This window comes from Cygnus atratus, chromosome 1 (assembly GCF_013377495.2).
Source record: "Cygnus atratus isolate AKBS03 ecotype Queensland, Australia chromosome 1, CAtr_DNAZoo_HiC_assembly, whole genome shotgun sequence".
Taxonomy (NCBI): domain Eukaryota; kingdom Metazoa; phylum Chordata; class Aves; order Anseriformes; family Anatidae; genus Cygnus; species Cygnus atratus.
In genome coordinates, this window is record NC_066362.1 from 21155061 (window position 1) to 21171206 (window position 16146).

Consider the following 16146-nt stretch of genomic DNA (forward strand, 5'->3'; position numbering starts at 1 on the left):
TGCAGGGGGACAGCCTGCTCCACCAGGGGCCTCTCCACAGGCCACGGGGGAACTCCATGCCTGGAGCACCTCCTGCCCTCCTCCTGCACTGACCTGGGGGTCTGCAGGGCTGGTTCTCACTCCTCTCTCCCAGCTGATGTTGCCCAGCAGTTTTTTGTTTGTTTGTTTTGTTTTGTTTGTTTTGTTTTCTTTTCTTTCTTTTTTTTTCTTTTCTTAAATCTGCTCTCACAGAGGCACAAACATCACTTATTGGCTCGGCTCTGGCCAGCAGCAGGTCCCTTTTGGAGCTGGCTGGAACTGGCCCTTATCTGACATGGGGCAGCTTCTGGACTCTTCTCATAGAGGCCACCCCTGCAGTCCCCCACCCCCGCTACCAAACCCTTGCCACATAAATCAACCCTTCCTACAGAAAATACTTTTCCACTGGATGAAAGTGAGGAGAGTAATGTTACAATGATCTCTCTGTTTAATGTGTTGTTTCTGGCTGCAATTGGAAGGGTATTAAAGGAAAAGCAGATGTCTGACTAGATCGGTGCTTCTGTTTCACAGCCAAAGCAAGTAACCAAATGCTTTAGAAGTGATGCCTTCCCGCCTCTGCGTTTGGAGTTGTGGCACTGAATGGAATAAGAATATATCTAGAAGGTATGCACTGTGGACAATTAAGTTTTAATATCAAAGGAGCCAAGCACCATTTGGCCTCTTGAGGGCCCCTCAAAAAACTTGTGCTTCAATATAGCAGATACATCTCTTACACCATTTGTAAGTCTTCTGTAAATTGTTCTTTTAAAGTCTTGAAACAAAAAACACATTCAGGTGGAAAATATTTTTTATTGATCAGCTTCTTCTTCCAGACCCTTGCTCCCCACCCATCTTCCTGATCCCACATGAGCAATTCCACATGGTTTCAGGATTTGTTATTAATCATCTTTTAATTGACTTTATTTCCTTGTTACACAACAGGAAGTAAGTATGCTTGACAGGAGTATTCATTGAAATAAAGCCCAAATGTTTGATAATCAGTACAGTGTGTAATATTATTCTCAACTGTTAAGTATAAATACTGATATAATGGGGAAAAAAAATACTTCAGTTACTTCCACCAAACTGTTTCCTTCTAGGTAGGCTGGATTTTCACATGACAGTTTTAAATAGCTATCAAACCAAAGACATGTACCACCTCAGACAAATGGGAAAGTCATCTCCAATTCAAATACAAATGCAAACACAGAAAGCAGTTAGATATATTTAAGGAATATGGTCTGTCATGGTGAGGTCATTTGAATGGCATCAGAAAACAAAGGAAATTACAAAAAGACAATGTAACAAAGATGAGAAAACTTCCTCTATTCTTCATTTCCCAAAAACTTTTTGCTTATGGTTTAAAAAGGGAAGTTACAAATAAGAACATCAGAAATTCTTGTTCCATAGGTACATGAGGTACTGGGAAAGTATTTATTTATAGTACATTATATCAAAAACATCAATTCCAAAGGCAAATGTGAACCTGATTCTCTAACTACATGATCTAAGGGTTCTCTAACTACATGATCTAAGACACGGTTTGTTTTGAAATACTGGGAAATGAGGAATCATAATCCAGCTTCTTTTGGACATATTAAAATAGGCCTAACTTGCTAAATTCTTCACCGATTGGAATAATCCCACAGTAATTTGGAGAATTTATTAAGGTGAAAGATACCAGTTTGCAAGTTACACCAAAATACAACTTGATGTTGCAGAGCCACTAAGGATATTGAAAGTGTGTTGTTAACTTCAATGCAACTTCAATGCATACTCTTCATTCTGGGGGAGAAACAGAAGAGGTGAGATTGTTTTTTTCTTTTCTCAGAACTGTGAGAGATTTCATTGCATTCTTATACAGTTGCAGTTAATAGTAAATCGAACCATTTACCTGTACCTTGAGATACAGGTAAATATGACTTGACTGTCACACTCAGTCATTTTAAACAAATGAACAAAAATGAGATGGTTCATTCTGAATGATATCTTCTGGCAAGGCAAAAGGCAAAGACTGCCTCAAATCAAAGATGGTAACATCTTTTCAACCACATGATTTGCATAACTTCTGCAGGACTGCATCTTTTCCTCATCTTCAAACAAGGGTTTTTCAGAGCATCTCTACTCTTTATGGAGCTCTAGGTTGCTCTTACTGTTGCCTCCCAAAGGACCTTCTTAAAGAAAAAGTTTTTGAAAATCTCAGGGTCCTGCCAAAATCATACATCCATTGACTGCATTAATTACCGATTTTTTTTTTTTACAGCGTAAGAAAAAAATGCCCTTGTTTTGCAAAGGGCTATGAGAATGAAAAGACACAGTGGAACAGCTGAGCAGATGTATCCAATGAGTGAGAGCACAGAGGGGACTGTAATCTCCCTGCAAATGCCAGGGAAAAAGTAGGAAACAGGTGCTAATAATATGAAAGTCATGCTCAGCAAATCTGAGATTGTTCCAGGGTTCTTGAAGGTTGTATCATTGCTTTATAACCTTCTTACTTCCACTGGTTATTTATCTCCTTTTGTCCTCAGTCTTTGGCAGCAAGGTTGCTACCTCTGATGCCAGACTGAGAGAGCAAGAGCAAGGGGACAAGAAGAGGGGACAGACAGGAACCTGATATTCCTGACAGTAAGTATAAAATCCATTTTGACATTGTTTCTGTTCTTTAGCAAGAATGTTTTCAGGATTAACAACTCTGTCAACTACTAAGAGTTTTTAAACAATGCATTAAAGAGAATGGCTGAATACCTGTGTGTCATGGCCTTTGCGGGGCTTCCATTACCATACGTCTGTCCACGAAAACCTAAAGAAACAAGTTCAAATGTAAGTTGCCATTGTGTTTTCCATATGGTTTGTATATTTACTTTCACATTAACTGATTCAGTTTTTTTTTTTAATTTAGAATATACATGTTTCTTCTTAAATAGTTGAACTAATGTCTCAGAATATTTGGCTACATTAAACAGAATCCAGAAAAGTGGGCAGAAGAAAAAAACACTGAAAAGGAAAGCAAAGCTTTGCCTTTTGTTTTTTGTTTTGAATAACAAAATGCATGTTAATAATATCACTGCTCTTTCAGGCACACTGACACTGCATGTTGCCCTTATGTGGATTCTTAGCCCTTGTGTGTTGCCCTTATGTGGTTTCTCTTAGCATCTCAGGTTCAAAGATAAATAGCATCCCAGTGTAAGAATTACACCTTAGATTAAATAGTCTTTAAGAAACTTTCATCATCTTTTGATTTTGCAAAGCTAATGCTTGAGAATTTTTTTTATAGGAAATAAACATTTGAGAATTCAAAACTTTTAGTAGTAATGCTGTTGCATTCAAAATCTTACACACGACAAAACAAGCAGTTTTGACTCCCAATGAGCTATTAAGAGCACAAGAATTATATAAATGAGTTGGAGCCACCCAGTTTAGTGTCCCATCACTGACACTGGCTTGCTCCACCTGTCTCAGAGGGAAGTTTCAATAACCCCCTCCTCATCAGATAGCAGAGGTGGAATCATCCACCTGCTAATGTGGATGGCATTATCCCAAAAATATGAATTTTGGCAGAAGCCATGAAGCATGCTGTATGTATCCTTCATACAACAGAGTGATCACATATTACAGTTCTGATGTTCTTGATATGCACAGTTCATCTTTGTTTTTTCACAGTGTCTCTTTTCACAGTACCTCCACAAATTCTTGATCAGAACAGAAGCTAGGATGACAAATTCCACATTTTAATCAAATAATGTCCAAAAAGTTCTTTACTCAGTTTTCAGTGTTCCACCATTTTCATTTAATACACAGACCTGTTCTCTCCTACTATAAGGCAGAGGGGAATTCCCAGGCTGCCATCTCTGGAGCCTTCTGTTATTTTAGATGCTTTTGTCATATCCTTCGCATTTGTTAAAAGGAAACTATGAATAAGGAAAATGCATCCAGATTACATGAATCACAACACTCAGTATTTAATTGATTCACCTTGAGTGGGCTTGTTATGAGTTTGTGAGTACAGAAGAAAACTGAACTAGCAGTATGCCAGTGCTTGCAGAGATCTACAGTTAGACTACAAATTCAAGCCCCCTTCTTTTAAGTATCAGAAAATATGTCATAGAAATTGCTGTGTTTACAATGAACTGGGAGAGACAGTGTTTGCTTGGGTGGGTTTGGGGAGTTTTTTTTTGGCAATGAGAAGGCTCAATCTGAGCCTTCTCTCAGCTTGACTCTTTTTAGACTTTTTAATTCTAATCAATCTAATCTTGTGCTCTTCACTATAAACCCCAAAGGCTTTTACTCCAAATTCACTAGCTTTTATACTGCCATACTGTCAGGATTTGGAGATTCAGAATCCTCTGGCACCGTCAGCATATCTGAGTGCACCTCAAATCATAGTAATATCCTCACAGTGCTTCAGTGGAGGGAACTTCCACCATCCCATTTGCAGAGGTGGAGGATTAACAGTAGGGCTATGCTGCAATCACTACAGTGACAGAACTGTGTGCCTACTTGCCAAGGATTGTTTTTAACCAGTTACCTCATGTACCGACAGCAAGGTAAAATAGGCGTGGTATGCAGAACTTGGCACAGGCTGGAAAATTCAGTCAAGAAGCAGAGAAAACAGAGAGCCACACAAGTTGCCCATGCAGTAGCTAATTAAAAACTACTTTAGGTATGAGTACATTGCCTATAAAGGAAGCTGAGCATATCTAGTTCACATGTAGACATCTACATAGAGTCAGAGGAATCCCATCTCAGTTTCCCAATGAAAGCGTGCTTCACCTGAGATGCTCTCTTCCGTACAATCAAGACCTAATTTTTCTTTTGTTATCATTAATACTTACCACAGTGGATATCACAGATCTGCAGTGGAACTGAATAATCTACATCTGTCCTCCAGCCCTTGTAAAAGAAAGAATTGAGTCTTATTCCACTTCAGCAGTACTGTTACTAAATACTTCTGTTGACATAAATAATAAAGCATTGCTTTGTTAGTCTACTCAGCAGATTGCACTTTTAATCTGTTTTTAAATAAATGCATATGGAGACTGTGGTCTAGTGAGATGCAATCACTTTTAGGTTTCCAGAGAATAAAGCTAATCAGACTTTTTTTTTTGTGGAGAATTATATTCTAACAATGTATTATTTACACAATAAACAATTTATACTGGAAAATATCAATTTTATCACTGAATTTGACTTTTCACCAGGGAAAGAAAAATAACTCTCCTTGCCAAGAAGGCTTTTTCCAATCTCACTTTCATCTTGTCCCTTTCTTCCTAACAGCAAAAAGTGAAACTGGCAAGGGCCTTCCAGGGCAGCTGCTGGAGCCTCATAGCTCTGGCTGCCAGTCGCTCTTGTCTGGTGTCTGTCGAGAACATTAACTCCAGAGAGGAGTAAAACTATCAGCTTCATGCTCATTTTCTATTAATGTTTTCTTAAAGAAGTTCAGCTGCAGTAGTGTGCATAAATGTCAGAAACTTGCTCTGCTTTGCTTTCAGAAGTGCTAATTCTAGCATACTATGTACTTACTGTACTGTTAACTAACTGCCTAACCTTTTCAGCTAACGTCAATTTTTGAAAGATTCATCTATGATTTACTTGGATCTTTTAGCTAACTATTACAAAGGAACCTATAAAGACCAGATTAGCAATTTCCTGTTGATATTCCTTTATCTGACACTTACAAAGTGGAAAGATTGTGGAGAGCACCTTCTCTATTAATTAATATCATCACAACAAGAGGTGGTAGCAGCACATCAAGCCATAAATAATGCTCTTTGCCAACTCCAGTTGCACAGTAATCAGATCTGGCTCGGAGGAGGAAGCTGTGGGAGTGCCTGCTGGTTTTTTGTTTGCTTGCTTGCTTGCTTGTTGTTTGGTTTTTTTTGTTTGTTTTTTTGTTTTTTTTTGCGGGGGGATTAATGATGACTTGTTTATTTTGTACGTAGTACTTGGCAAAATCAAGACTCATACCTGAATGCAAATTGTTGACCCACACATTTCCTGTGACATAGTGATTGATACAGAATCACCCTAATGAGAAATAAATAAATAAGTTATTTTCCACACCTTGGGACAAAGAAAATATATTGTCTTTCCACCTCTCTGGTTCCTTTGCCAATAATGGTACATGTTCTACTATGCTGGAAAATTAATAAACTATACATTCATTATGGAAGGTTACTTATTTTCAGAAATACCTCTAGCTCTCTATAACCATCAGCAGTTGGTGTCATTTTGCCAAGCACAATTTGGACAGCACAGGAAGAGAGCTAATGTTCCTGCATTTTGTGAAGTATATAATATTAAAATGGAGGACACCCTCCCTGCCAAGCCTGCTGACACCATGCTAGCCACTGAACATCTTCACTTCTATCCCCTGGTGTATGTGAGTTGAAGGAATGACCCTTTCTTTGCAGTTCTTGTGGGTCTCCCATTATATTGTATGCCAAGAACAAGTTCGGCCTTAGGGTAAAATTGTCCTAAATGACTGTTCTGACACTTAACATTTGATTGTTTTTGGTTTGTCCTCAAGACAGTGTTAGTTTGTCCACTAATAGCTTTGCATCCTACACTGTTTTCTTTAGTGTGGCAAACTCCTAAAATAATTTAGGGTAAATTAGGTGAATGTGTTCTTACTCAACAACAACTGAACAGGGATTACTAGAAGGAACATCGGTTTCTGGGAACACAAAGCTAAATCATGATGAAAATTTTGTGTATATTGCTCACAATGGTGAGACAGGAACTGTACATAATTTACGTTGGTTCCCATAGTGTCAGAGTAGCTGAGGAAATCACAGCTTTGTTACAGAGGGAAGGAAAAAGCATTTCTAAATGCAGCATTGCCCTTCACGAAAGACACAGTGTAACACCTGTCTCTGACTTATCAGTGCTCTACCATTACCTTTCTTACTTTGCAATTCACACAGGGAACCTTTAAAACTGAAAGTCTAAATTCCACAGATTTTATTTGAAATAAGCCATCTGAAAGGAAGTGCCACTGGTAAGTGTTCACTGAACATAGTGTTTGACAACTCTGGTACTGTACAGATCTCCGTCTCTGCCAGTAATACAGCACTTCCCCAGATATCTTGCCCTATTAGAACAGACTCTTGATAGTTCCACCTGTGTTCTCAACTCTCAAATCTCTTGGCAGAGCAGTTACCACTTCAGCACATCCTCAGCTTGTGCAACAAAACTCAGAGTTGGAAATCTCTGCTTTTAACAGCTGGTCTGTTATACTCGGAACTAGAGATGTCATTAAAAACCTAAACTGATTCATCAGAAAATAAATTCAGTGTCCACCCCTTTGAGTTTAGGAAGTCCTAATTCATAGTTGCCTGCTTATCAACTACCCTTTGGTATGTGCACCCTGCACACTGAAAGGATCAGAGGTACTTCAAAAATCAGTTGCAGCTTGTACCTGCAGATAATGACAAAGTAAGTACAGCTAGAATATATCCTAAAGAGGACAGGTGTAGGAGCTACAGCATGCTTGTGTCTTCTACAGCAAAGCCCCATGAAGAGAAGTCAATGGACACAACCATGAATAACAGTAGAAATCATAAGATCCAGATTTCTCAACTTTCTCAAAATCTGGCATGTGATGTCTCATACACTTGGTAGGTGGGGCAATGGCAGAAGCACACCTTTGGGGGTGGACATAAGACTACTGAGAAGCTGGCAGTTGAAACAGCGGGGTGTCTACTAGCTCCTACAAACTATTTTGCTAATATTCTCCTAATAGAAAAATAATGCTATGAGCACTCTTCTGCTCTTTGACCCCGCTTTCCAGATGTACCTCCCAATAGATCACAGGTCAGGCCAACAAGGTAACTGGTACGCAGGCCTGAAGGGCAAGGGCAAGCCACAGTGCTGCACTGAAAACATATGGGATACATGCTTATTTGCAGGAGAGGAATGAGGCTCCCATTTCATGACAAACTGCTGCCTGAAATAGCAGTCTCACCCTCCAACAATCTTCTCCCTCTCTCCCTTCCTTTTGCTGGAAGAAGCAGTTGTGTACTCACACAGTCAGATGGCTCATAAAGTTAATTTGGCTGAAAACTCACCTTTTTCTGTGTTGAGATTTTTTTGGCAGCCATGAGATTTAGAGTGGCTCAAGATCATTGTGGAAGTATGCCTCAAGTCTTCAATTTCATGATGTGAGATTTGAGAGGTCAGCTGTATCAGTGACCATATATGAAAAGCTAATAGTTCATATATCCATAATACAAATAGTACACCACCAAAACGATGTTAAAAGAATAAGAAGGTTCCACTCAATAGTCACTTTCTTTGATGCGACTTATTTGACTTCAGCATCCTTATTTATATTTTGCACAGAGTGAGGTCAGAATTAGAACTACATGCTTTAAATGTTCTGGTAATTATTCCAATAAGTACATGCATGTGTTTAGCAATGTTTTCAAGCTGCAGAGCAATAAATGGAGTAATAAACAAATGCAGTTAGATTTCAAAAAAAGTATCACAGTCTTGAAGAAATAATATATACAAACCGCAGAGACTGAATGGTACATCCCAAGAGAGTCACATGAGGCCAGCTGCGTCTTGTTACACACAAGCACTGAGAAGTGTGCCTTGGTTTGGGACGTGAAGAAAACTTGTATCTGATCTGCAACTGCAGCAGTTCTCATTTTCCAAGCTGATATTAGGGGGAAAATACTTATTTTTAGATGTACAAGGACCATATTTTATATTTCAAATTGGTGTATTTAAAACAAAACCTTTTTAGTTAGTTGATTACTAATGAGAAAGTAACTATTCTCATTACTTTTCTCATTACTTTTTCATTATTATTCTCTCATTACTTCTTCATACTGATAAACACTTAACCTACTGGGAAGTTTATATGTAAAAACAATAAGCTGTCAAATCTCTTTGCTATAATTTGTAAGCTACAATGATGTGAATACTTTTCTAAAGTAAAAAGTTACTTACTGGAGAAGGCAAGTGAGTGATTTTTTTTTTTTTTAATTTAATGATATGCAGTAAAAAAATGTGTTTACCTGGAAATTCTCCATGAGCGAATGGACATTTAACCCAAGAGCCTTGCTTGGTCGTAAACTGAAACCAGAGAAATTTGTTAGGAAAACTGATTTTTAAATTTCAGTCTGTGGCTACAGATTCAAGTAGAGATAATCAATGCATTCCAGAAAGGCGCAGAAAAAGAATTCCCAGCTTTCCTGCTTTATAGTATCTTCCAACACTTGATTTAAATTAGGTCCACAATTCTTCAGATATTTACACACACACTAAATTTTACAGAAACATTGACTTATAAGTAGCCTAAAAGAAAATAATAATATGCGTGTATTAATCTTACGTAGCATTTTTTCACACCAGGAAAAATAAACAGTACTCCAGCAAATGTAGTGTATCAATCATTTTTATTATTGAATATTCAGTATGGCAAATATTCCATATTAAGTTTAACGCATGCTTCAGAGTTTGCATATACAACCTTTTCTTAAGCGGTGAACATGGAGGGCACAATCTGACCCGTGTCCTATCATTGCTGCTGCACTTCCAAAGAACCTCCTTGTACTGGGTCTGCTGGGATGGAGTTAACTTTCCCTGCAGCAGCCCAAACAGTGCTGTGCTCTGCACCTGTAGCTAGAACAGCCCTGGTATCACACCAGTGTTGTGTCTATTGCTGAGCAGTGCTGGCAACACCAGGACTCCCTCCAAACGCCTCAGAGCCAGCAGGCTGGGGGTGGGCAAGAGGTGGGGAGGGGACATCACCAGGGCAGCTGACCTAAACTGACCAAAGGGCTATTCCACACCATATGGTGTCACGCTCAGCAGTAAAAAGTGGGAAGGGGGAAGGAAAAGGGGGGGTTCTCATTATGAAGAAGTCTGTCCTCCCAAACAACCACTACATGTATCAAGGCCCTGCTTCCCAGGATGTGGCCAAACATTGCTCGCTGATGGGAAATAGAGAATTTTTTTTTCTATCTGTGTGCTTCTGTGCAGCCTTGTCTTGTTTTCTTCCTCTTCCTTTTCCCTTTAATTAAATTATCTTAACCTCAAACCATGAGCTTTTTTTCTCTTGCCAGCGTACTTTTTTTCTCCCCATCTGCTTCTGAGGAGGGGGAATAAGAGTGGTTGTAGTGGAGTTCACCTGCCCAGCTGGGTAAAACCACCACACTCTTATTAATTTAATCTTTCACATTTCTTTCATTCTTACTTCCTATTCATCAGAGCTATGAAACAAAACATTAATCCTAAAGAATATTAGCAATTCATTTTTTAAAGCTGACAGACAGAGGACAGGAAAGATGTCTTGTACAAATACATCACTTTACCTTCATGCAAAGTCTCGGGTGAGTGTCCACACGAGAATATTTAACCTGCTTGAAAAGACAGCACTTGTCATTAGCTAGTTTCATTGGCTAGTTTCAGAAAATTAATTACCCCAAATTTTCTTGGTTTTACTGAGAAAGGAACTGGTTTATTTGCTTTATAAACATCATAGTAAGTTACTCACATAAAATACTAAGAAACTGCTACTTTGTGTTACTGAATAATTATCTTCTTTTTATCTGTAATGTAGCATTTTTATAGTCAGCCTGACCCTTTAGAGTTTAATTAATTGATTTTGTGGTGACTCGTGTACAAAATTCTGGTTACACAGTTGTCTCCTTCCAGTCCCTTTTTTACCACTCATCAACAGCACTGCAGAACATTTAAACACATACTCAAAATTGTTGTTGAATGAAGACTTCCACCTTCAGTTTAGAAAATTCTCAATTTTCAGTATCCCTATTCAAGAAAAAACTTAAACATAGACCAAACTTTAGAAACCTAAAAAAATGTTGCATTCTTGATTAATAATTGTTTACCTCCCCAAAGGCTTCACCATAAAAATCCTTGTCTCATATAAAACATTAGTATCTATGTAAGTGATGCTACTATAACAAACACCATTGCTCAAGTGACTGAGCACAATGGATCCAACACAAAAAACATAGTATCATGACCAAAGTAACACCTCTTTCATGTAACTTTTTTGAGGACAACACAACGGATGTCCTTAGGCTTATCTACAGTAGGTTCACAGAAGATATTTCCATGAGAGTCCATTCAGAAGTGGAGACAGAATTGCCATTGATAAAGCCCCACCCTCATTAGAGAGAAGAGTTACGTAGCATTTGGGCCTAAGTGCATAGTTGTAGAGTGTGTGGCGTAGTGTGGATTTACTGGGGAAGCTGGCACTATTTAAGGAATCTCTGCAATTGTCTCCAGCGCAGTATACAAATGTTCTTCAAGGTTTACAGTATAAGAAATGGACTAAATGTAATGTGTGATTCTGTAATAGCAAACTTTTTGCAATGGAATAGAAAAATTCATCCTCTCCGATAATATTTGTTCAGCCATTAAAAGCAATAAGTACAGGAAAACACTCGTCTGTAATAAACCAACCTTGGACTGTGTTCTGAGCAATAGATATGACCATTACCAGCCAAACCTCATTATAGGCTTATTTTTCCTTTTTTTTTTTTTTCTCCTGCAATCAATGAGCTGTGCTCATTGTCAGCAGATGATGAATCCCATAGGGACCACTCACATGTGTAAAATTAAATATATTTGTTTTTGCAAGATCAAAGCTTTGTTGAAACACATAATATGGTGAAACTGAACAATCACTGAACACTTGGCCAAGAGTTCCTAATCAAAAAAGCATTCAAAAGTTTTGAGTCAACTCCCCCAGATTGTTTCATCAGAATAAGACTCATAAAGTTTCAAAAATTAAGAATTTGATTGGTTTGCTTTTTGAATTGTTACCTAAAGTTTACTAGCTCCTCTCCACAATCAAGAAAGCCTGAAACTTACCTTTCAGGATGAAAGCTGGAATTCTATCCAACTTCATAAATCCAATACATTCAGGATCATGAGATTTATGGTTGAAGTATATAGCAGTTCAAGATAATTGCATTTAAAGTTCTTTTCAACTTTAGAATATAAATGTTGAAAGAACTGAGCAATGCCCACAATTTCAAGACATTGAACCCAGGCTGAGGCAGGCACTTCAAAGAGATCTTAATAGAGTATAAAACTACCATGACCTATCAAGGTACCATTACCTCTCCAGTAAGATCTAAGGAGATTTAGATTCATCTCATTTATATTTTAGATGTCTAAATGTTAAATATCCAATCCAATCACAATAGACCCTTGTTATAGTCAGTGAAGAGAAATGGGTACCTTCAGAGATGCATCCCTCTGAAATTTTTTATATACCCGTCATCAGATGAGACGAGTTGTCCTTTGAATATGTCTGCTTCATTTGCTTACTTTAAAGGGAATCTGAGATGAATAGTTCAGACTTGAACACCTATCTTTTAGACAGCAAAGTCAGGGAAGATGAATCATGTCTTTACTATAAATGAAAAGCAGACCCTATTGACCCCAAAGAATTTAGTAAACATTACTAGCTTTACAGTCATCTCCACATTTTATTTGTAAGTAGTGAGTCAGCCATTATTGAGTTTTCTGAATAAATTATGTGGTTAGAGTACAAGAACAGACTGTGGCTATAAATAGTTTTAAGTATCAAACAAGAAGAGAGGAATTTGCAACTGCTCTTATTCCAAAGTCTAGCTGTTCATATTATGCATTGATTTGGTCATGGCCTTCACTCTCGGTGGTTGAATATATCTGCATAGCTCTTACCTTCTCAGGAAAATGTTTGGAAGAGTTTTGTATATCCTCACAGTGGTCATTAAACTTCATTAATCTGCATAGGTTAACCATGACAAGCACAGGACAGGCTGGTTCCCAAGCTAGGGTTTGTGTTGCTGGATTATAAACAATATTTTCCCATAGCACCTTTGTATCTGTGAGAAAAAGTAGAAACATTATTCAAAATGTCTAAAAATGAATAAAAACTTTTCCTAAAACTGGTACCTATGTATGTGCTTAAAACTAAAACCATTGCTATTCTGTTTCCTTGTCATTTACACCAATCAGCAGTGTTTCATGCTGTGACAGTGTAAAACAGTAATTCATCCCACCAAAGTGTTGGCATTTACTGTACAGATCATCTCATCAACCTGAGAGCTTAGCCTGACCAGTCTCCTACTATGATGACAGATAGGCATCACCAGGGAATGGTGCTTTAGATCTTAAGTAGGTCACATAACCTCCTGGAATTGCATTCCTTGACTATCAGTCATAGAAGGAGTATAATGCGAGTACATTTCTAGCCAAGGACCTTCAGTATATGGTACATTCAAATAAATTCATACGCTAATGATTGGAGGTCCTGGAACTGGAGGCTCAGGCTTCATGAGCGTTCTGAAGAACTTACATGCACATAACACAATGAATGTGTAAGCTATAGACAGAGCATGAGTGTTCCCGTAAGTGCTCTCTATTGCATAAATAGTGTTCTTTCCCTTTTTATTTAGTCAAACTGCACTCCATTGCTGCAAAGGGATGGTAGTGTCACAGTCACTACATTCTGCCACAACAAAATAAAACAAAAGTGAAGCTTGGGTTAACTAAAGAGGAAATTGCTTCCATTCTAACACAAATGGATTGGTCCTGCAAGAACGTGAAAGCATTGCAATGGATCTCTATGCAGTTTAATGGAGTTTGGAGGTAGTGCTGGAGGTTGATGTTTGTAATTGCTCTCATAGGTTGTTTTTTTTTTTTTTTTTTTTTTTTTTTTAAATCAAATACTAAAATCCCTTACTGGACTTCTCAGCATCATCTGGAACAAAAATATAATTGTACTTATGCTGGACTAAACAAAATAAAACTATTTTTCAGGATGTACTTTGTTTATCTCCTTGGTAGAACTTCTGGTAAAGACCTATACAATATGAGAATTTCATTTTCAGCTGTCATCTCAGACCAAAATCTGACTTTGTTGGAACAATTTATGCAAATAGTTTCCCATTATGTATAGGAAGTTCCATATGCAGTTAACTGTCATCTTTCTCAATTCCCTTTAACTTCCCTTTCTCAATTTATTTACCATTTATTACTGGTAATTTATTATTATAAACCATTTATTACTGGTTTCCTGTTTGATAACAAAATGTGTTTAAAAACCTGTTTTCACCTTCATTCATTTCTTGTTCTTGCTGTTAATGAACTAGCTTGAGATATCTATTGTAATAAATAAGTAGGCACGCTGATTTTATTGTCTGGTTATCTACTCTCCTATGTGTTATAACTGACACCAGAGAAGAAATTTTTAAAAATACTCCTCCTTTTGTATCAGCACAAGAGCAAGACATTTTGAGATTTTTTTTGACAGGGAAAAAAAAAAAAAAGTGTCTTATTCTTCATCTCTCCAGTCTCTCCTTTAAGCTAGGTGTCAGAAACCTTCTTCAAATCTTTCTTCAAAGCCCTCTCCTCACGTCAGCATTCCTTCTGACCAGTTTGCATGTGACTTCAGAAAATGTGGGAAATGACTAGAAAGTTACTTAGTGTTTATATTGGCATGAATTTTGTAAACAATTTGTTCTGAAAGTAAGTTATTTCATCTACCCACAATATAACAAACCAATGTGATGATTTCCTTGTGGTGTTGCAATGCCTGGTTTTCACCTTAGATGAATTTCAAATTGTGACATATTACTAGAACTTCTGAAAAACACTGAGATAAAGAGTAATCACAAAATACTTGCCATTTTCAAAGGGACAAAGTTGTATCCTCCTTGCATCTGGAACTGCCAGCCAACCCTATAACCCAAAAAGTTGCCATTAACTAGAAATTTTCAGGAACACCAGTTTTTAACATTTCAGAAAGAATGTGACAGAACAAACATCCCACCAAAGACACATATGCTGTGTTTATTAGTTTGGGGAAACATTTTTTTAAAGTATATTTTGCACTAGATATCTATTTTATTGTTCATCATCATGGGGATTGGAGCTGATAAACTAAGGTGATTTCTTCTCCCCCTATATTCCTACTATTTCTAAGTCATATATTTTAGTCCAATTTCATTTAGAAAGTCTCACAGTTTGATTTTCATTGTTTCTTACAGTGTAATTATATTCTAGGGGTAACCAAAAACATTAGAGAATCATAATACAAGATCTCATGGCTTTTGTTATGGTTAAGAATGTATCCTTAAAATCTGAGGACTAATACTTAACCCAGTCCTGCAAGTATCTATGCATGTCTGTTACTATAACCTAATTATTTAGATTCATGTGCAAATATTTTTATTACTCACAGTCCCTATCTGTTTTTTCAGCAATCATATTGTGGGATTTTCTATATATATGATAGGAGAAATAATATCTTTCTAGTGATCTCCTACCTTTCAGAGTGAAATATATATAAAAAAAAAACACACTAGGTTTGGAAGAGACCTCCTGGTTTAACTTACATATTTCGCATATTAAGGTATATGATATTAGGTGCCTAAAATGTATACATCTGAATGTGAATTAAATGCCCAAATTCCTATTACAGTGGCCATATGAAGATGTAGACAATGCAGCCAGTGGAGTCTACAGTGCTATCCAGCTCACCTCAAAATAGGCAAATACACTTGGTTCACTGAGTAACTTTATAGGCTCCACTGATTGCATTAGCCAGATTGCCATTGACTAAAGAGTTTGGACATCTAATACAAATGTAGATATCTACATCTGGACATCTACATTTATTGTCTTAATCCAGAAACTAAAACTTACCCCAAAATTCACAGAGAAACTAGGTCACATAGTATTTTTGTATCTTATCAAGGTCATTTTAAATTGGTTTGGTGACTTTTTATTTCTTTTTCTGAAAGATATTCCAGAACCTTGCTTATCAGATTATCAGAAAAAAATCTGCATATATCCTGAATATATTCAAGGAATGAAGGTTATCATCCTTCATTCTTGTGGCAAGAATCCCTTCATCTTGAAAAAATCTGTTCTTATAAGTGACCATTCTGATGAATATTTAGTCAACAAATATGTTTTCTCTTTTCCTGTGTTTTACTACGGTAATGAAAACATGTTCATAGAATAATAGAATGGCATGGGTTGGAAGGAACCTACCTTACAGATCATCCAGTTCTAACAACCCTCCTGCCATGGGCCGGGATGCCACCCACCAGATCATGTTGCCCAGGGCCCCATCCAACCTGGTCTTGAACT

At 37.4% G+C, this 16146-nt stretch overlaps 1 protein-coding gene across 4 annotated transcripts in view; it reads right to left on the reverse strand.

The window, feature by feature from the left end:
- Nucleotides 1-804: 804 nt before the first annotated feature.
- Nucleotides 805-16146, reverse strand: part of IL17REL (interleukin 17 receptor E like) — a 51556-nt gene continuing 36214 nt past the window's right edge. Inside the window, exons 9-17 of one of the 4 annotated variants that reach the window (XM_035559339.2) lie at nt 14676-14730; nt 12709-12872; nt 10341-10385; nt 9042-9099; nt 8532-8677; nt 5983-6042; nt 4851-4908; nt 2764-2818; nt 807-1803 (exon numbers count right to left, since the gene is read on the reverse strand). In XM_035559339.2, the coding sequence (XP_035415232.1) occupies nt 1785-1803; nt 2764-2818; nt 4851-4908; nt 5983-6042; nt 8532-8677; nt 9042-9099; nt 10341-10385; nt 12709-12872; nt 14676-14730 (660 nt within the window). In that variant the 3' untranslated portion in view covers nt 807-1784. Of the gene's footprint in view, nt 1804-2763; nt 2819-4850; nt 4909-5982; nt 6043-8531; nt 8678-9041; nt 9100-10340; nt 10389-12708; nt 12873-14675; nt 14731-16146 lie in introns of all 4 variants that reach the window. The other 3 variants (XM_035559338.2, XM_035559341.2, XM_035559340.2) reach the window with 3 other exon arrangements.